Below are 21,259 nucleotides of genomic sequence, written 5' to 3' on the forward strand. Positions count from 1 at the left end.
GATTTTTGAACACTTAAACCCTTTACCTCTCTCCAATTTCTAGCTATCAGTATTCTTGCTGCCATTAATAAGTCACCAATTAAATGTTTATATAATAACCCCCGGTTGTTTCCACTGAATATACCCAACAATACTATTTTGGGAGGTTTTCTTTCTTCTTTAACAGGTTTTCCCAGTATTTTTTATTATTTCTACAAAGATCTCCTCCTAGATGTCCCACAACAGTGATGCTTATGATACATTCACATTCATGATGCTTTTAAAATATAGAATCGTGGAGTCGGAAGGACCACAAGAGCCATCGGGTCCCAACATGGGGCTCAAACCCATGAGCCTGGGGTTAAGAGTCTCATGCTCTCCCAGCTGAGCTATCCCAGACAAGCCTCTTTAGTATATCCTTTTAAAGTAGTGTTGTTAACCTGGACTGATCAATTCCAAAGTGTATTGATGGCCCAGAACAATCTCCTGACATAAAGAGCTGTGCTGGAGACCCCAAATAGGTCACTGCATTTAGTCTACCTGTTGATAGATGCCCTCAGCGAAGGGCTCGGTGCCATTCTCTAACAATGCCATGAAGCCAGCTGAGCTATGGGTCAAGGACATTAGCACCAGGACAGAAAACGTATCGCAAGCACTCAGGAAAACTGGAGTTCCTGGCCTTGCAGTGGACGGTCGCAGAGAGGCTCCAGAACGATCTCTATTACTTATGAGATGGGCTTGTCCCACATGTGCCCACTTGGCCGCTTCGATTGAAGGAGCTGGCACTGCTACAGGTGCCACACAATGCCCGTTCTGCATTTGAAGGTGCTCAGTTGCTTCGTGTGGCAGGACCTGCACTCTGGGACTCCCTGAGCTCTTCTTGACACCTGCTGGAACATTATTGGTCAGACAAGCCGACTCAGGTACTTAGAAAGTTGAGGTGATTTTAATCTGTCTTAGTATTTTAATTTTTGTATGTTTTAAAGTATGGTTGTGATTTTCCCTCGATTATATTGTTTTATCTTTTTGTAAACTGCTTTGAGGTTTTTTACAATCAAGCAGTGAATAAATTTTATAAAATGAATGAATTAATATTATGGTCTACAAAAGAGCTTTCCAGACTTTTCATGTTAATGACACACTTTTTAGACATGCATCATTTTGCGACACAGTAATTCAGTTTTCCTAGCAAACCAGAGGTTAAACTAACCCCTTTCCAGTCCTGGGAGGAGTGTGGGAAGCGCTCGTGCAAGACACCTATGACACTGCAGCCGACACACCAACGGGTCACAACACACAGTTTGGAAAGCTCTGGCTACAGTGATAGCACAGCCTTAGAATATGGCTTTACCTCCACCAGGCATAACGCCACCATTCACTGGCAGGTATCAATAATGGCTGATTTCAATTTCAGCATCAAACATCACCCTGGGAAGTCCAAGGTGGAAGCTGATGTCCCTTGGCTAGTGAATCTAAGAGATAACAACTGATGCTGTCCTTGCAATTTTACAACCTGCAGATAGACAGAAAGAAGACACTATGTCTTGGGTGGCAGCTGTTACCTGCCAAAGACAAGATATTGTTTTTCCTAACATCTAAAGCTATGGGATGCAAACGTTTGTATGAATATTTTGTTTTTCTGTTAATTATGCTGCTTTAAATGTACCGTATTTTTTGCTCTATAAGACGCACTTTTTCCGCTCCAGAAATTGAGGGGAAATGTGTGTGTGTCTTATGGAGCGAATGCAGGCTCCATGGCTTCAGCGAAAGCAACGCGAAGCCTCCGACGCGCAGAGGGAGCGCTCCTGCCATGCTCCAGAGGCTTCGCGTTGCTTTCGCTGAAGCCAGGAGAGCGAGAGGGGTTGGTGCGCACCGACCCCTCTCAACTCCAGGCTTCCGGGATAGCCGCCTGAAGCCTCCGGAGCGCAGGGGGAGTGCTCCTGCCATGCTCCAGAGGCTTCACATTGCGTTCGCTGAAGCCAGGAGAGCAAGCAGGAGGAGAAATGGAAGGGGCTCCGTTTCTCCTGCCGCTTCACTGAAGGGGCTCTGCACATAGAGGGAGAGATTTTTCCCCCTTGTTCTCCCCCTCTAAAACTAGGTGCGTCTTATGGTCCGGTAGAGCAAAAAATACGGTATGTTGTATATTTAACCTTCATATATAATGCTTTGACATTTTGCAATGCTTTATTTGACGTTTTAATTTAGATTGTAAACTGTTTATCATACTTTTTTTTAAAAAAGAGATAAAGCCGTATAGAAATGATTTAAATAAATTAGTCATTTTTGCCCACACAACACACATGCGAAGTTCTTCTCCTGAACCTTAGGCAAGGCACTGAGCTTTTGTTTTCTGGGAAGCAGGAAACACACAAAGCCTTGAGAAGCAGATCCAAATGACTCAACTCAGCCCCTCGCTCAGCTCCAACCCCCATCCTTGCCTTATCAAACTACCACAAGATATGATGATGGTCACAAATTTGGGGAGCTTTTTTAAAAAGAGAGAGAGAGGAGGACAAAATCATGGAGAACAGTTCTACCAGTGGCTATATCAGCCATGGCAGACTAAGTAAAAGCTCAAGGCTAAAGGCAGTATATCGCCAAATGCCAACAGGCACTTCCACACTTTGTGGCTGTGAAAACATGTTAATTGTATGTCATGTGGGGGGGAAAAAACACCAAATTGTGTGCAGCATGATGCTACGCACGTTTACTCTGAAGTAAGTTCCATTGAATTCAATAGGATTCACTCCCTACAAAAGTCTGCATAGGACTGGAGTCAGATGGTTAAAACTTGGTTTTCACCATACATGACATGGGTTGTTTGAGACACTTGTAAGGGCAAAATGTGCACAACCAGGCCCTTTAAGCAGCCACTATACTAGCCTCTCCCAGACTTGGGTCTCCAGCTGTTTTTGGAAGACAATTCCCATCATCCCTGACCACTGGTCCTGCTAACTAGGGAGGATGGGAGTCCAACAACGGCTTGAGACTCGCTCTCAAGACCTTTGAAGAATGCACTGAATTCTGGGCTGGAAAGAGCACATGCTGCGGATGCAGCACTCCCATTCCTTGCCTTGCTGGAAGGGGTCTTCCAGCAAGGCATCCTCAGTTATAAGGGGAGCAGAAAGACCTCTGCCCAGGACCCCACAGAGTTACTGTCAGCCAGATTAGACAATACAGTGGTACCTCGGGTTACATACACTTCAGGTTACATACGCTTCAGGTTACAGACTCTGCTAACCCAGAAATAGTACCTCAGGTTAAGAACTTTGCTTCAGGATGAGAACAGAAATCGTGCTCCGGTGGCAGCAGGAGGCCCCATTAGCTAAAGTGGTGCTTCAGGTTAAGAGCAGTTTCAGGTTAAGAACGGACCTCCGGAACGAATTAAGTATTTAACCCGAGGTACCACTGTCCTGGGCTGGACAGTCTGGCTCGGCAGAAGGCAGCTTCCCAACTCCTAGCTCTGCAACATACACAAACATCTCTTGCTGGGAGGTTTCAGTCTGCTAGCGCTGCCAGACTGCTGTGTGCTCTGTCACCGGGTTCCCAGACAGCCATAATTGAAGAGGATTAAGTCACACTAACTCCGGTTCCAAAAATAGGCAATGGTGACCTCACGCAGCAAGAAGGCTCCTGCGGCCAGCAGTGACTCTGTGCAATGCCATCATCAAAGAACCAGGGAAGAGATTGGGGGATTGCTCCCCCCAGTCCAAAATACTTCGGGCAAGTGGAATTGCAGGAGACCCCTAGTCCACCCCCTGGATTTCTGCATCAAGCACCATAGCTTTTAAGCTCTCTTACTGCATGCCAGGACCACAGGCTCCGGGATGCTCCTGCGAGATCCTGCAGGAACTTGGGTGGTGTAGCGGGGACCCAGTGGCATAGTGGGGGGGGGCTGGCCCCAGGTGCAAAAGTTTTAGGGGGCGCAACCAGGCACCCATCCACAGGTGCCGGCTTGGTGGCAGGAATTCCGCCCTGCCCTGGCAAAGGCGGCAGAGCAGCCCATTGGGGGCTGCCACTGCCAAGCAAGGCGCGTCCTGGCAGGACCCCTTCCCAGGTGCCTGTCCTTCTTTGCCTACCTGTCGCTGCCTGGGATCTCTGGGCCCTGCACTAAAAAGAGCGGGTGAAAAGGACACCAAAAGCCAGAAAGTGAAGCAGTTGATGGTGTGCATGTATATAGACAGACAGAAATGCAGGCTTACTCGGAATGAACCCACTCAGCCTCAGGGCACAGTGTTTCTATATGGCAGGCATTACAGCCTTTGAGCCTGGAGGTTCCGTTCATTACAGTTCCAATTATCATAATCATTAGCTTTTCTATCTCGCCTTTCCTTCAAGGAGCTTGAAGTGGTGTACATGACTCCCCCCCCCCCCCGCCACATAATCTTCACAACAACCCTGTGAGCTGATGACTGAGCAGGGGACTTGAACCCTCGTCTCCCAGGTCCTAGTCCAATACCAATACCCTAACCACAACACCACACTGGCTTTCTGTGCCAGTTCAGCTGCCAAAGCCAATTAAGAACCCAAGGATGGTCTTGCTGGGTCAAATCCTAGTCCAACATCCTTGCTTGAATGTTAAAGGCAGCCGGTCTGTGTTGTTGCCTCACCACCCCCTGCAAACTGGGATTTATGGGGAAATGCCTCTATATATCAGAGAGACCTGTGGCACCTTAAAGACTGAACAGTTTGCTATGGCACAAGGTTTTAATGGGCAAAAGCCTTAAGAGTCCTTGGCTGGTTAGCCCTCATGGTATGTTAGGGAGCCCAAGGCCATGATCTTTGTGGGAGCTATAAGGCAGTGTGCACCAGATTACTGCTTGCAAGCAGGAAGCCACAATAAGCCAAAAAGGTTCATCACTGTGTGCACATGGGGCCAGAATGGCTTCATCAGAAACACCAAGCGGCCACCAGGGTGCCAAACTGGACAAGACACCAGTTTACACAGTTAGAAAGAGTGTGAACGGCTTAAAAAAACCTAAATAGTATGCATGGAAAGCAACAGGGAAGGAAGGTTAGGGGTTTTAAGTCCCTCCCCCATGGTAATCATGACCCATTTCAGGCTGGTTATGGCTGCTATCTGCACTATAATAAAAACTTTATAGGCATGAATGGAGTTGTCCCAATGCAAGAAGAAGGCCTGCAGGAAGCAAGGGGGGGGGGAGCCAAACTGGATTGGAACTGCTGGGGGGTGGGGGTGGCCGCTATGATCTAAAACCCATATGCCCTTCCTCCCACACCAGGATGCAGTTCGGATTGCCCCCTCCCCACCTCCAGGGACCAGGTATTTTACTTTTAATAAGCCATCCACAAAATCGCCAATTGCATTTAGGGTGCTTCGTCCAGCTCAGTCCTTAGCTGAGTTGCTGCAACAACTCTGAGTACAGAATTTATTTAAAAATAACTAAACCACAAAGCAAGGACAGAAGGTCAAGCAACACAAGAGAGAAAGTGCCGCAGGTGTACCTATGAACACGAGATCCAATCCAAGGAAGAGGAGAGCCCATCAAGAGGGGTGTGACTCCCTCCTGGCGAGCTGCCGCTGGGTGAGGCACATGGGCAGGGCCAGATCCGCAGGGCAAATAGGCACCTCAAGGAGAAAAATCATTTTCTGTAGTGAAGGAGCCACACCCAGGATTTGCTAAGACCCAAGGTCTCCACTGTCAGATTTGCTAATGAAATCCATTTTCTGTTTACTTCAGCTTCGTTCTGAAGTTTCCCTTTGGGGAAAGTGGTAGTGTTGTTTCAACTAAAATGTAGCTTCCCTTATTCATTTAATGAATTCAAAAGATTGTTTTATTTATTGGACATATTTATCCAGCCTTTCTTTGTGCAGAAGCCCAGGGTGGCAAAATGCATCCTTAACAAAACAACCATAAACCCCACATTGGCGGAGCTTCATGATCCGGCACCGGGGGGGGGGGGGGGCGGAGAGAAGGCGGGGGCGGGGCTGGCGCACGTCCTGGGGGTGTGGTGCGCAAGCGCAGGTGGGGGTGTAGTGTCCAGCACAGGTGGGGGGCAGCCGCGATGGCACCCCACCAGGATTGCGCTGCCGGGGGCGGTGCACTCCCCCCACACTCCTCTTCCTCCGCCAGTGAATCCCAAAAAAGCAACCTAAAAATAGTTTAAACAGTCTAAAAAGAGTTACAGTTAAAACATTCTAAAAATATTTTTTCCTTTAAAAAATTGTCTCATTCAGTGATCTCAGGGTCCTTCTGCTGTCAAATCCCTGGGAACACAGGAATGTTCAAATTCCTCCTGAAGGGCCCCTCCCACAAACCGCAGGGTCCCAGGCAGCAGTTCTGGGATCTACTTTGGAATATAAGAGGCTGCCTTGTATTGTACCAGGTCAAATCACTGCTCCGTCTAGGTCAGTATTGTCCACACTGGCAGAGAGCAGCCCTTTGGGGTTCAGATGGGGGAGAGTTTCTGCGCTAACTGGCAATGCCAGGGACTGAAGCTGAATGCCAGGCAGATGCTTCACCACAGAGCTAGAGCTGCTCCGCCAGGCAGTCTTCAAGGTCTGCTGCAGCAGAGGCAAGCAGAAGATAGACCAGGAGACGCCGGGGCTATAAGGAGAAGATCAGCAAGGGTTTCTGACTCCCAACTGCTTTAACTGTGGCAACTATAAAATCACTCCCCACCCACCCGCATTATGCAGCAGAAATGAAGAAAGCTCAGGTTTTCTTGGGCAAAAGGACGGTAAAATCATTTCTGATACAAACCCATATTGCCGGGCTAAGCACATGCTCAGAGGCCAGGGGTGGGGAACCTTTTTCATCCAAAAAGCCACATTCCCATCTCAGCAGCCCTCCAGGACTCCCTCAGAGCAAAGCGAGTTTCCTGCCCGATCTAAGCCAAAGCATAATCTGCAGGCTGGTGGCAGCCAGAGGCTTATCTGCACACCACAAGTCCGAGAAAAGCAGCCTTGTGGTTGCCCACAGTTAATGGTGTCTCCTCTCCACAGGAGCAGATAAAACTCAGGATGCTGGACTCTTTCCTGTTAGGGACCACAAGGGAAGCAAAGGCAGCTGAATGAGTGGGGCAGGAGGGGTGGATTGGGGAGGCTCTTAAAAGAGGAGCAGTGTGATTTGAATGTGTGTACACAGCCCTAGTCAGACCACTGGGCCATCTAAGATGTCTGTCTACTAGTGGACAGCTCCAGGGTTTCAAGCAGCCCTAGCTGGCCCTTCATCACCACCATTCCCATCATCTCTGACCACTGGTCCTGCTAGCTAGGGATGATAGGAGTTGCAGTCTAAAAACAACTGGTTTGGAAAAAATGCTTTACTGGTGTAAAGCATAGGCTCTGTCAGTGAGCTGGAGCCCTTCGTAGGACCAAGTAAGATTCCAGTCCACATAATTCTAAATGAATTCTGAATAGGAACACAGTCATCTGCCTTGTACAGAGTGAGATCAATGGTCCATCAGGCCAGAATGGTCTATCAAGTAGCAGCAACTTCAGTCAGATTTCAAGCAGGGCTCATTTTCCTGGAGGCGTCGGGCACTGAACCTGGGAATTTCCATGTGCAAAGCAGACTTGAGCCATGGGGCAACAGTCCCCTGGAAATTTCTCCTGGGAAATTCATGATGGGAATTCATGGTGGGAGCTGTGCAAAAGGATCATTCTAAAACTATTGGTTTGCCTGTTTTTATACAGGGTTACATATTTGGGCTATAAACAGAAAATCTAATTGTAAAAATAGCTGTCCCCTCTTGGCCCTGCCCGGAGGAATCCAGCTCACTCTGAATCATCACAAAGATAATAGACTCATAGAACTGCAGAGTTAGAAGAGACAATGAGGGTCACCTAGTCCAACCGCCTGCATTATTCTATTAATGCAGGAATCTTTTGCCCAATGTGGGGCTCAAACCTACAACCCTGAGAGCAAGTCTCATGTTCTACTGACTGAGTTATCCCAGCTCGTCCAAGGGCATATGGACTAGAAGTCCAGAGATTCAAAACACTACCAGGATGCACAGAAAGGTAATTCCAGGACATTCCAGGACTATCTGAAAGATACTGTCACACGCAAGGCAGAGGCACCGTATACAGCAGGGGTCAGCAAACTTTTCCAGCAGGGAGCCGGTCCACTGTCTCTCAGACCTTGTGGGCGGCCGGACTATATATTTGGGGGGGCGGGAATGAATGAATTCCTATGCCCCACAAATAACCCAGAGATGCATTTAAAATAAAAGGACACATTCTACTCATGTAAAAACATGCTGATTCCCAGACCATCTGCGGACCGGATTTAGAAGGTGATTGGGCCAGATCCAGCCCCTGGGCCTTAGGCTGCCTACCCATGGTATACAGAGTTACCCACGCCCACTGGAAGGTGGCAAAATCAGCACAACGCATCACACAAAGAAGCGTCTAGCAGCAAGCAGCCCCCCCTCTGGGGGCAAGGGCTTTGAGCAGACGGTCTGAACCAGAAAAGCCGGTAAGAGAAGCAAGGTCACTGTCACGTAGAGGGGAAAACAACAGCCGCTATCAGCCTTGTCCAAGAGGACAAAGTTAACTGCCCTGAGGGTGGGGAGCTTTGCTTCAGAAGCAGCGATGATAATGAAGGGAGTGTCTCTCTCAGTACACAAACCCTCCCAAGTGACCCATCTTTGCCCCGGTACTCATGACTCTTCCAGGCTTCAGTTACACTCGCTTCCCAATACCTGTGCACACACCACCTCTGCCCCACCAACTTATTGGCCTCCTTTATACACAGCAAGGTGGGTTTTCTGGGAAATTCTCCTACTTATTTATTTGCCATTGCATTTGTATCCCATCTTTTTCTCTCTGTTTGGCAAAGAGTAAAGGCGCACTAAAATGCTTCTGTGCACTGAATTATCTTAAAACCTTTTATTCCTTTATTTACCAATGAAATGGTTGATTCACACACACACACACACACACACAGAGAGAGAGAGAGAGAGAGAGAGACGTGTGTGTGCCTCTTAGCTACGCTAGAGGTGGGAAGCCTTCAGAAACCTGGTGTCTGAGATGGCATTAGAAATGGAGTTTCAGGTACATAGCAGAAACCCGCCTCAGGCCTGAACAACCCAGAGACAGAGAGGGTCCCCTCAGCTACGTGGTTCTCTGGCACCATCCTCAGATCTGAGGGGACAGGGGCAGGAGAGAGAGCTGGCTTTTAAATACAGAGGTGCTTATGCAGGTGCTCATTACCATCTCTGATTCTTGTTGTAAATCACTTCAGGACTGTGCGGTGGGAAGTCAGTTCCCCCTTGGGGGGGGGCTGCTTTGTGGGCGGGAATCGGGGTCCTTGCAGCGACCCAGCAGTGGGTGGAGGAACGCAGCCCACGTCAGCAAGATCCCCGGCTGCGTCACGCTTGGCAAATCCACACCATGATCAACTCCCACCCAGAAACTACTGTCCCCACTGTGGAAGGACGTGTGGATCCAGAATTGGCCTCCAGAGTCACTTACTGCTAAAACCGTGTTTATGGAAGACTATCTTACTTGGCTAAGAGTGATCACTGAAGAAGAAGAAGAAGATCCCGTTAAAGGGATCTGGGGGGGGGGGTTCCTGTCCAAAGCCTGGGTGTGGGCTAGGGCCATGCCATGACCCCAACTGTGATGCTGGGGGTGCTCTTAATTGATGTATATTATAAGGTTCCCCCTTCCGGTGGTTGACCCTTATGAGACTTCCTGCAGTCAGGCAGGAGTCAGGATATTGTCTTGCTTCACCCAGTTGCCTAAGCCAAACCGCTCACATCTGTAACCAATAAAGTTGTGGCCTTATTTATCCCATTAACCCAATTTACTTGTGTTTGCGTATTTATTTCAGAGGGGGCTGCGGGGCCCAGGGACCTCGACACACAAGGTGACACTAACTCAAAGAAACCTAACCCTGGTTCCTTGGAACGTACAAGCTCCGCCCCCCCCCGCTTTCTCCACCCACCATGGTAACCAGCATCCCTTTCTCTCTCAACTAATCTTTGCAGATGTGCTACAAGTTTCCATATCCCAGCTTGACTCAGCATAAGTCGCCTGGAAGGTGGGCAGTAATTCTGCAAAGTTACAAAAAAACACACCAAAAAACCCTCAAAGTGCTGACTCACTTCATTTTCTACAGGCCGCTGTTACTGCTGATTTGCTGTTGAGCAAAGTTTTGCCTGAACTTTTAGCTGCAGTTAAGTTCCTCCACCCACACTCCTCTCTGGCCCATATTGCCCGGGGCCAGTCTTAGCCAGGAAAGCATTACATCAAAAGACAGGTTAACTTCTGCCATAATGTCAGCCATAGTTCCTCCTTAATCACAGCTAGAAGCTAAGGGGTGATGTTATCCAGGAAACCTGAATCATGAACTAACCTGGTTAGCATAAACCAGGAAAAGGATTCGTGGAAGCAAAATGTGATCCTTCAAGAAGGGTAACAGCTCAGTTGTAGAGCAGGTGTTTAGCATGTAGAAGATCCCTGGTTTTTCTTGGTTGTCTTAATTAATTGTAAGCTGCCCTAGGAGTTTTCGCAAAACCCAAGGGCAGGGTAATTAAAATATGTTAAGTAAATAAGATGCTTCTCACCTGCAGCTCAGACTGGTACACTTTTTAGCTACCTCATTTTGTGTGAACTAGGCTTAGGGCACCACACACAAAACACACACGCTCTCATTTTACATTTTTGGGAACCTAACAAACTCTTGGGGATCCTGTTCCAAAGTATCACATTTCCACCCCAGCAGGAAAGCAGGAGCTAAGCTCATTTGTAACAGGCACCAGCTCTGGCAGGAGGCAGTTTAATCCTATATCCTTCAAAACATGCTTTTGAAAGGGGTTAGCAGCAACCACCCAACTAGACCCATGACAGCTGCAGTTCTTTTCTCAGGACAACCAGAAATGGCAAATCTTTTCAGCTTTGCCAAGAGAAGAGGAAAGTATCCTCAGATCGAAGAGTCCAAACCTTCCCAAGTGTAAGCAAGATGCAGCAAAGGTGGCCTGTAGGGGGTGAAGAAAGCGGACAGGAGATTTTGCACCATTTCTCTCTCTCAAAACACTGACGTTCTGGATTGTGCAGGGAGGCCACATTCACACTGCATGTTTAAAGCTCTATGATACCATTTTAAACAGTCACAGCTTCCCCCAAAGACTCCTGGGAGCGGTTAAGGGCACTGAGTGGTTAGGTGACTCCTCTTCCCCCTCACAGAGTTCCCAGGATTCTCTGAGGGAAGCCATGATTGTTTTAAGGGGTATCACATGCATGGTGTGACTGTGGCAGGAAACCGGTGGAAGGTTAAGTGGGGGGGGGGGGCAGGGTGTTTGCACACTGTGACTTATTTGTCCATCTAATGCACAGGAACTGGCCACTGGGTCAGACCAAAGGGCGCCCATTTAGTCCAGCATCCTGTCTCACAGTGGCCAACCAGGGACCTACATGGAGCCTGAAAGCAGGAACCGAGGGCAAGGGAGGTTCGGCTGCCACCTTCGTTCTACACCTTTAAAGGTTCCTCTTTCACCAGGCTTGTTGACATCTGATGCCCTTTTAAAATGTGGTGCGGAAGGGGGGCTATTGCGTTGCCTTTGTTTTTATTATGTACTTTTTGTTTTTTATGTTGTGACTTTATGTTGCAACCAGCCCTGGGATATAAGAGTATAGGAAGTAAATTTACAAAGTAAATAAATAAATAAATAACAATAAAATAAATAAATAGCCACTCTCCCCACTTGTGATTTCCAGCAACTGGTATTCAGAGGCCTTTACTGCCTCTGAAGGGACAGGTCTGAACCAAGGGCTTGTGGGGAGGCATCCATTTTACCTCCCACCCCATATTCATGGTACCATATGGAGCAGCCTTCTAGAGTCAAACCATTTGGTTCCTTTAGCTGCACACTGTCTCTACTGAGTGGAGAGCCTCTCAGGGATTTCAGGTGGAGCCGTACCTGGAGATGCTGTGGACTAATGCATATTGCGAGGGGGGAAATGCAGTTTTCTCTGCCCCTCTTTTTAAATGCACAGATTGCTGCAGAACCATGGTCCAGCCGATTTATGAATGGAGGTGTGAGGAGCAGGTTCCACAGCTTGCCAGCAGGATTGATCAGCCTCTGAGAAAGGAGGCTTCCAGCACAGCAGGAATAGCCACAGAATGAAAAGGCAGCTGGCAGCATCTCCCTGGATGGGTCCCAAACTGAGGGAGAGAAAGCAGGTAGAGCGGATGGCTTTGAAGTCAGGGAAGCAGAAAGGAGGAGAGCAGAGAGTGGGTGATACTGCAAGAGAAAGAGGCTGGAAGAAGGAAAGTAAGGGGTTAAGGTTGATGAGAGATGGGGCTCAGCAGGTGGCCTCTGAAAGTAAAGGGACCCACAGGGCTCTGACTACCCTTGGGGCTGGCAGAGGGGGCAGGGCCTGGCAGCAATCAGCCTGGCAGCCATGGACCAGAAATAAACTCATCCGTCCACCCCTGCTTGTCAGCCCTCAGATGCAACAGGTGAGCAGGAGGCTGAGAAATCCACCCATCTGGGAGTAAGGCTGGCTCTGTGAGGCTCTGGTAGAGGTAACACGGCCTACATGTGGCACATTCAGATGTACCACATACCCTCCAGCTTGGGGTGGGGGTTGCGGACAGAGCACCTCAAGTTCTCAGAACACTCCGGGATCATCGGTCACTGAAACTCCAAGTTCCATGAGCAGCTCAGAGGCAGCACTGCACTGCAACTAGGAGCACAAGCCAAGAGCCCCTAGTTCAAATCTTGCTTCTGGCACCAACTCATACTCTTGGCAAGCCACTGGCAGGATGAGGGCAAGTGTGCACCAGGGGGAGGGGAGCTGGAGAGGAGCGGAGGGCAGTGACCTGGGGACCTGTACCAGCCAAGAGGCAAGAATCAGAGGCAGAAGAAGCTTCAGAGCTGGAGGAAGAGGCAGGCCAGGCGAGTGCCTCCCCACCCTCTCCTGCACCACTGTCTCCAAGAGCCAGGAGAGAATTGAAGTGGGAAGAGCAGAAGCAGCTTTCATGAAGGTGTAGTCTCCGGCTGCATGAACTTTACCCATTGGTGGAAGGTACATAAACGGGTGGAGGGCGAGGGGTCCCCAGTTGCTGCAACTGCTCCTTAGAGTGTGGACCTGGTGGCCTCCAGATGTTATTGGCAGCAGCTCCCATCCTCTCTGACCAATGGCAGTGCTAGCTGGGGCTGATTTAAGCTGGGATCCAACATCTGGAGAACTCCATGTTGATGACCCCTGCAGCAAGCCATCCATGATGGCCATTTCTTTTGTAGTGAGGGCAGTCCAGCTCTGTGTCAGCCAGTTGGCCATGGGTCACAGCAGTGACAGGAAGTTCTCCTCAGGTGGGGGTGGGAGGGAGGGTAATGCCTGCAACTCAAGGCGGACACAGCCCTAGGCAAACAAGACCTGAAAAGCAGAGTAAGGTTCGTCTCCCCTGCCACTCCCAAAACAGCACAGAGAGCAAGAGAATGTTGCAGAGCCACAGTCCACAAAACAACGACTGAGGCCTCTCAAGTACCCTCACTGGACAAGCCAGAAATTCAAAGGATGCCCCTCCAGACCCCAAAAGTCCGACCTTCCTGAAAGTAGCCCCCTCTAACACCAAACAGGGACGAGGGTGTGTGCTGTTCTTTACCGACACAGTCAAACATGCATCCTTCTGGACACTTAAGAGAAATGATGGCACCTGGAAAGAAAATCTGATCTCTGAAAGCTTTTTAGGAGTGTAAGGTCTGGAGCAGGAACAGGAAAGATGGGATGCTGCTGACTGTTCACAGTATTCTTCTATAGGCTCTTATGTGTGGGTAACTATGAATGGCTTGCTGCTCTTGTCTGAATCAAAATATAACTTTTAAAGAATTGCACCAGTAAATGCTGAATTCTACTGGTGTTGTGCAAGGAAGAACAGCATAAGGAGAGCGCTGCTGGATCAGGCCAATGGCCCATGTGGTCCTCACAGTGGTCCTCACAGTGGTCACCCAGATGCCTGCGGGAAACCAGCAAGCAGCGCCAAAGCACAAGAGCTCTTGCCCTTCCTGTGGCTTCCAGCAACAGGGATCCAGAACGGACTAAAAGTGTGACCCAGGGAGGTTCAAGCCTTGGCCCAGCCTTGAGCAAAATCTACGTACTATTTATTGTGACAACAACAAGAAGCAGCAGCTAGAGCAGACCAGCAGAAGAGGAGCAGGACCACTCCTCCGTGGGCGTAGTCAGGATTTATGTTGGGGGGGCAGGACCTCAGTTAGATATGTATTTTTATTTTTATTTATTGACTGGGGGCAGCCCCCCCCCCATGGCTACTCCCATGCACTCTTCCAGCTCTGCTGTGAGATCAGCAACTTTTGGATCCTCTGCTCCATTAACTCTTTCCATTCCAGCTGGCTGAACTTTGCAACCAAGAACAGGTGCCAGGGGTTGCTCTCGTCCACCTCCCATCCAATCCCTTTTCCTTTTGTGTTATGCCTTTTTAGGATCTGGTCTCCCAGGGCATAGGCTGCTCCTGCCTTCAGAGATTTAAAAATCCTCTGCACTGGTCTTTTTCTTTCCTCCTTCAATGCTAAAAGGGAGGCAGCTGGAGGTGCAAATATATCCCCAAAGCAGCGCTTAATTCTTAGAGCCATTCCTCCCTGGAAGCCATTCCTGCCTGTCACAGACACTGGGAGAGGGGACCGAATGTGGTGAGGGAATTATACTCTGCACATGCTTAATTGCTCTACACTTGCTGTATTATTTTCACAGGCTTCAGGAATGCATGCCTGCATTGAAAGATATGGGGCCTAGCTTTCGCTGAGCTTTAGCTCAAATTAAGCTCTGGGTTTCCACAGCCATTGTCTCTTCTTGTTTTCCTTCATCTGTTGTTGATGTGCCCTCTGGGCTGGGTGAGCTATCGGGCGCTTGTCACATGCTCCTCCCATCGATTTACAGCTAGCGAGCTGTCCCTCCATCTGTGAACTTGTCCTCTGCCTTTTGCCAGTGCTCTCTCTCTCCCCTCCAGCCCACAGAGGATATTTGCTACTGCGGTTTGAGTAGATTCTCAGTTTCAAGTCCTCCTTAACAGCTCAATTTTAAGTGCTTGGTTCTTGTACCAGCTAAATGCTCCCAGACAAGCTAGCATCTTTTCCCAGAGCTATATAAAGACATTTTGGTGTCCAACTTGGAAAATCCAAAAGGCATCCCTCCACATCCCAGCTACTATGGGGATACACAATGATGCCACGTACTATCTAAATGAAGCTCACAGACCACTGGTGGTCCACAAACGGAGAACCCCTGTAGCAATGCTCCAATCAGACTCGCTTCTTGGGACACCAGCTCCACCAACTGTTTCCCCCCCTCAGACACTTGCTTTTCTGGCCACGGCCACTCTGTCCCACTTCCTTTAGCCATCCTGTCCCTTGACCAACCTTCTTAACCAGTGTTCAACATTCCCTTTGTTCTAGGCACATTTTGCGACAGGGAATTTCAGTAGTGAGAGTAGTTTCTGAGCTCTGGGCGCAGTACTGTGCGTAAGATTTCAGATTAAAGCTGCAGAGTGGAAGGAAACGAGGACCCTTTTCTGCCTCCCCACTTTCAGCTACTCTCTGAAGACTGGAAAAGAGACCCTCTTAAGAATATTAGGGGGGTGGGCAGGGAAAGGACTAGACCATGTGAAAAATGAACATAATATTTTAGCTGCAGTTCATTCATTTTCAGCTTTGTATTCTTGTTATAAAAAAGCGTGCCCAGACATTCCGTTGTTGCACCCATAACATTGGTTTAAAGTGCCATTTGGCTCCTAGCTTTCATATCTCAGTTTCGAACACTGCTCTTAACACTCCTCTCCCCTTGCCTCCAAACATGCACCCTTCCAGACCCTAGCACTGCAACTTTAAGCACTGTCCTCTATCTGCTGCTTCTTCAGGTTCCATGAATGACTGTGGATCCCTTCCTTCAACTCCTCTGGTCCCTTAAAAGTTTCTATATATACCAGGACCAGTTCCCAGTCTCCCAAACTATCCCTGTGTGAGGTCTATAATCCCAGTCAAACTGACAACTTTCCCTTCCCTCACCAAAGTTGGAGTGCAAGTTGTTTAAGTCCTTTGAGAATGGAACATGCCAGCTCAGACCATCAGCGTCAAGGTCTTCAGTCTGCCACAAAGTATAGACACAAAGCTTTTAAAGTCTTTCAGTCCCAGGCCTTTGAAAAGAAGCAGAATCCCCCATGCCTTTGGGAAGCCTTTCTGGTGACTCAAACATAGCAAGAGATGCAGCGGGAAAAGTTCATGAGACTATACTCTCACACAGAGGGACAAAGCCACCCATGACAGATTCTTGCATTTTAAGGCAAGAATAGCCAACACAGTGCCCGTCAGATACTGCTGGGCTACAACACCCATCAGCTCTGACCACTGTCCATGCTGGTTGGGGCCACTGTTAGAAACTTAAATCTAGGTTAAGGTCGCCACAAGAGAATGTCTATTTGCCAGGAATTTGGGACTTGATGACCCTGGGGGTCCCTTCCAATGCAAGAATTATACGATTCTATGATCTTAACTAACTCGACTGTAGCTTGCTCTTCCAACATTTCACTTTTTCCAGTATGCAACCGGAGAAGAAACACACACAGTGGAAATGGAAATGGCACTAACTATGGACTAAGGCAGATTTTTAAACTGTGGTCGCCAATCTGGTGCTCAGAAATCTCCACAATTGGTCCCACTCCAGTAGCAAACTGTGCCTGGTGCCTGGCTATTTTCGAACACTGGTTCGGGCAGGTGGGAGAGGCAGTCCAATTTCATCTGGAGGGTTACTCCTGCACCCCAAATCTGGTGACTGCTGGATGATCTCAGCTTTTAGAGCAATTCAGTTAGGAGAGAAGCTTAGCATATCACTGAAACCTGGACCTGTGGTTTTGCTCACCTGGGCAAGCCTTGGTTACAGCTCATGGTTTGTTTGGAGAGAGCTAAGCTATGAGCCAGGGTTTGGGTGATAGGCTGAGCTAAAGCACAGCTTAGCTGAGCTCAGTGCAGAAGCAAAGCAGCCACAATATGTTCATCATATTAAGCCATGGCTGGGCGTTAAACGGGCCAAGTATATATCTGAGGACTGTGCTGTTAGTTCACATCCTGTAGTTCTGCATGAGTCACAGATCTCAGTTTGCCTCTTCATTGCAAAGCAGTGGACACAACGGGCAGCTTCCTTGGAGGGTGAGCAATTCTGCATCATCTCTGCATCAGCAGTAACTGAATGAATGACCAGGTCAAAACCAGTACTCAGCAAAATAACTCCCCAGCCATACAAACTAATTAGAACAGAGGTAATGGTTGACATAGAAGCAATGGGTAACCTCCTCTGAGGCCGTGCCATCACACCCAATGCAGAAGTAGTTACTCACCCCCACTGGAAGGTGGCAACTGGCAAAGTCAGTGCAATGCATCATGCAGAGAAGCAGCAAGCAGCCTCACCTTGGAGGACAAGTGCATGGAGATCACCCCAAGCCTTTAATTGTGTGTTGTTGTTTTTAAAAAAGCAATTTAGTGTTAATGCATTTAAACAACTGAATATTAATTTGTTTCTCACTGCATCCATAACACCCCTCTCAGGGCACACAGTTTAGAACAGAGGTCACCAGCCTAAAGCCCATGGGCCGGAAGTGGCCCACGGAGGTTGTTTGACGGGCCCATGAGCCGGCCCCAAACCGAGTTGCCCGTTTGCGCACTGCGCTAAACAGGCGCAGTGCAGCATGGGAACTCGCTTCTGCGGTGACAGAAGTCGCATCTGCGCAGATGCAGACACCAAAAATCGCAGGCGGGCACACAATCCAAACCATGGTGGGATCCACGCAGGACTGATTCCGCCCAGGAAAGATAAACCTTGCTGACCCCTGGTTTAGAACAACTGTCTACAACAGCCTTTGCCAAGCTGGTGCCCTCCTGATGTTTTGGACTACAATTCCAACCATCTCCAGCCAGAATGCGGCCGATGGGATTTTTGGTCCAATTTAGTGAAAGTTGGTCTTAAAGGCAATCTCCTTCCACCCAAAGGAGGTGTTCAATGTTTTGGCTATAAAGGGTCATTGCCACATTACAAACATTGCAATGGCATTTAACCACATCAGAACTCTGCATTACTTTTGAAACCTCAGCTAGCTTGCTCTTCACCCACAGACTCAGTGCAGAAAAGGGCAGATGCACTTCCTTCAAGTAGGAAATGAAGAAGTACAAAGTACATGCACGTACAGACTGAGTAGTTTCACTTTTTCGGCAAGATTTCAACCATCATCCCATGAGGCTATGTTTAGACTGCAAATGCAGGAAGACATTCATATAAGGGTAACCCCCTCCCCAGCCATAGGCAACCTTCCCCTTTCTCCTTATTGATACATGTCAACATGTTTAATTGTTGGAAACAACAGCGATACCAGGGAGGGTGCAATCTTCTTGTGCTGAACTCCTTTGAAATGAGGAGAAATGGTGCTTGTGAATTTCCAGGTGCAGCGTGTCTTTATGATTCACAGAATCATAGAATTGCAGAGTTGGGAGGGACCCTGAGGATCATCTAGTCCAACCCCCGGCAAGGCAGGAATCTTTTCCTCACGGGGGCTCAAACCCAAGACCCTGAGATTAAAAGTCTCATGCTCTACCAACTGAGAGACCCTGTGGGCCTCGGTGGAGCTTTGCAAAGAAATCAAAACATTACTGTATCCTCCAGGAGGGAAACGGGGGTGGAGCAGGGGGTGGGGGTGGGGGTCTTTGCAAAGCAACACACAGGTTGCGGCTTTAGCAGTGTGGCTTTAAGAGCTTCCAGCATCAAGCAGGGTTGACTTCATCTTAACATCTAGACTTCCTGGTACTCCTCCAGAAATGGTTGGAAACATCCCTTTGGCAATGAAACTGTATCAACAACTCTAAGAACTGAAGCATATTAAATGGGGGGAAACATCACAGCAGTTAGCTGAATCGCTGAGGGCGTCCAATATACCTGCCCTCCCCACTTATCAACTCTCAAAGCTTTTAAAATATTTTTCCTCTGCAACTTAGTTTCCCAAGGCCCAGATTCTCAGTGATTCTGGTTTAATGCTAGAGAAATCAGCTGTAATTTCTTAGCCCTTCACCCAGCTAATCTGCTCCAAGGCGGGAAATATCTCATTTCTCACTTTCATCCTATTTTATCCCTGTTACATAGTTTCCCAACATGGAAAAAATGTACATACGATGTAACCCCCAAAACGGGCTTTCAAGACCTTGTTTCAAACAGTTCTGATGTTTGTGTGTGTGTGCATAAGAGAAAGGATGTTTTATATTAGCATACAATGGGTGGGGGTGAATAGCATTACTCCACTTCAGAGTTTTGCTGATGCTAAAATTGAAGATCATTGTTAGAATGAAATGTCAATTCTGCTTTTCTGAGTAAATCTTTGTAGGACTGGGCTACATAACCTATTCAAGAAGACAACCAAACTCAGCCCATTCCAGACTCAGCCTCTTCCCACCTTGATGTAAATGCAACATGGGAACGCACACGAGTGTTATACAGACACTCACTGGAGACCTGTGACTGGTTGAAATTCCTGGGTGAGAATACACTAGGTAACAAACCCAGGTTTCCCATATTAATGTGTGGGGTGGCCCTACAAGGGCACTAACTTTGCCAGTCTAGTATTAGATGCACATCCTTGCCCCCCCTTTCACAGAACCATAGAATTGGAAGGAACCCCGAGGATCATCTAGTCCAACCCCCTGCAACACAGAAATCTTGCCCACTGCCATCCCTGGGTGGACCAAACCACCAACCTTCTGGTTAACAGCCATCTGCCTTACCCAGCTTGAATTCCTCCAGCATGGCATCCAACTTGGTGTCATGGAAGACAAAATGGACAGGGTGGTTGTAGAACTTGGTGATGGTCTTGAGGGTGGTGCAGTCATCGGGGTCTACAAAGGCCAGGTCCTTGACGTAAAGTATATCCACAATGTTGGACCGCTCCTCCTCAAAGACGGGGATACGAGTGTAGCCACTCTCCATGATCTCAGACATGGTGTTGAAATCCAAGATGGCGTCACTGTTGATCATGAAACAGTCGTGCAGTGGGGTCATGACAGTTTCCACGGTCTTAGTCCTAAGCTCCAGAGCCCCTTGGATCATGTTCAGCTCCTCCTTCACCAGGTCATTGTAAGGTTCCGTCACCTTCAGCATCTCCACCAGCTTCTCCCGATTGTAGACCGTGCCAATTTCTTGACCCAGCACGCAGTCCAGGAGCTTGCTGACGGGGAAGGAGAGGGGGAAGGTCAACAGCATGAAGAACTTGGTGACCGCGATGGTGTTGGCCCCCACCGCCAAGCCATGGCGGGAGCAGAGGGCCTGCGGGACAATCTCCCCAAAGATCACGATTCCCGTGGTGGAGGCCACAACGGCCCCCAGTCCCGAGCCAATGAGGTCGTCGAGGAGGATGGTGAGCGTTGTGTTGACCAGCACGTTGCCCAGGAGGAGGGAGCAGAGCAAGTAGTTGCCCTTCCGGCGGATGGGCTCGATCTTGCGGGCGTAGCGCTTCTCCTTCTCGGTGCCGCAGTTCTGGACGATGCGCAGCTCCATGGGGTCCAGGGCCATGAGGCCCAGGTTGAGGCCGCTGAACATGCCTGAGAGGACCAGGAGGCAGCCGATGAGGATCACCTGGAACCAGAGGGGCAGCAGGTGCTTCTTCTCCTCCACCACCTGCAGGAAGGCGTCGCGGCCCTCCAGGGGCAGCCAGGGCTGCCCGGGGCCGCTCTGCGTGCACAGGACGTACAGCTTGGACTTCTCCGCCTTGCGCAGGAGCTGCACCTTGACGGAGACCAGGGCCGAGGTGTCCCGGCTCTCCTCGGCGCGCGGCTGCACCACCAGGTCCTGCGTCTTCTCGGGGCAGGTGGCGTTGGCGGCCTCGCCCCAGAAGGCGGAGGAGGCGTTGCCCACCGGGCCCACCTCGGAGAAGGAGACCAGCTCGGAGACGCGCGCGTGCATGCCCAGCCCGTAGAGGCGCAGCTTGATCTCGGCGCCCTCCAGCACCTGGATGGGCGAGAAGCTGGCCGCGCCGGGCGCCGGCAGGTCGGTGCTCTCCAGCCTCATGCCCAGCACCCGGGGGGGCCCCGCGCGGGCAGCGCCACTGCCGGGCGCCGGGCACAGCAGCGCCACCAGCGCCACCAGCCTCGCCGCCGCCCCGGCCTCGCCCCCTCCGCCGCGCGGCCGCCCGCTCCAGCCCAGCGCCATGTTAGCCTCGCCCGGCCCGCCGCTCCTGCCGCGCTCGTTGACTGGGGCTCGCGGGCGCTGCGACTGGCCGCGGCCGCCGGAGCGCGCGGCGTCACGGGCTCGCCTCCTTTGCAT

The 21,259-nt window shown here is 49.6% G+C and overlaps 1 protein-coding gene across 3 annotated transcripts in view; it reads right to left on the minus strand.

Moving 5' to 3' along the window:
- Positions 1-21,259, minus strand: part of CNNM4 (cyclin and CBS domain divalent metal cation transport mediator 4) — a gene marked incomplete at its 5' end in the record, with an annotated part of 47,949 nt that extends 26,690 nt beyond the window's left edge. For 2 of the 3 annotated variants that reach the window (XR_014221492.1, XM_082229974.1), the window contains one exon: positions 19,726-21,259. Coding sequence is in view for 2 of the 3 variants with exons in the window: in XM_082229974.1 (XP_082086100.1) it covers positions 19,726-21,259 (1,534 nt within the window). The remainder of the gene's footprint in view (positions 1-19,725) is intronic. The other variant, XM_082229975.1, reaches the window with a different exon arrangement.

This window comes from Podarcis vaucheri, assembly GCF_965113315.1.
Source record: "Podarcis vaucheri genome assembly, chromosome: 7".
NCBI classification, from domain to species: domain Eukaryota; kingdom Metazoa; phylum Chordata; class Lepidosauria; order Squamata; family Lacertidae; genus Podarcis; species Podarcis vaucheri.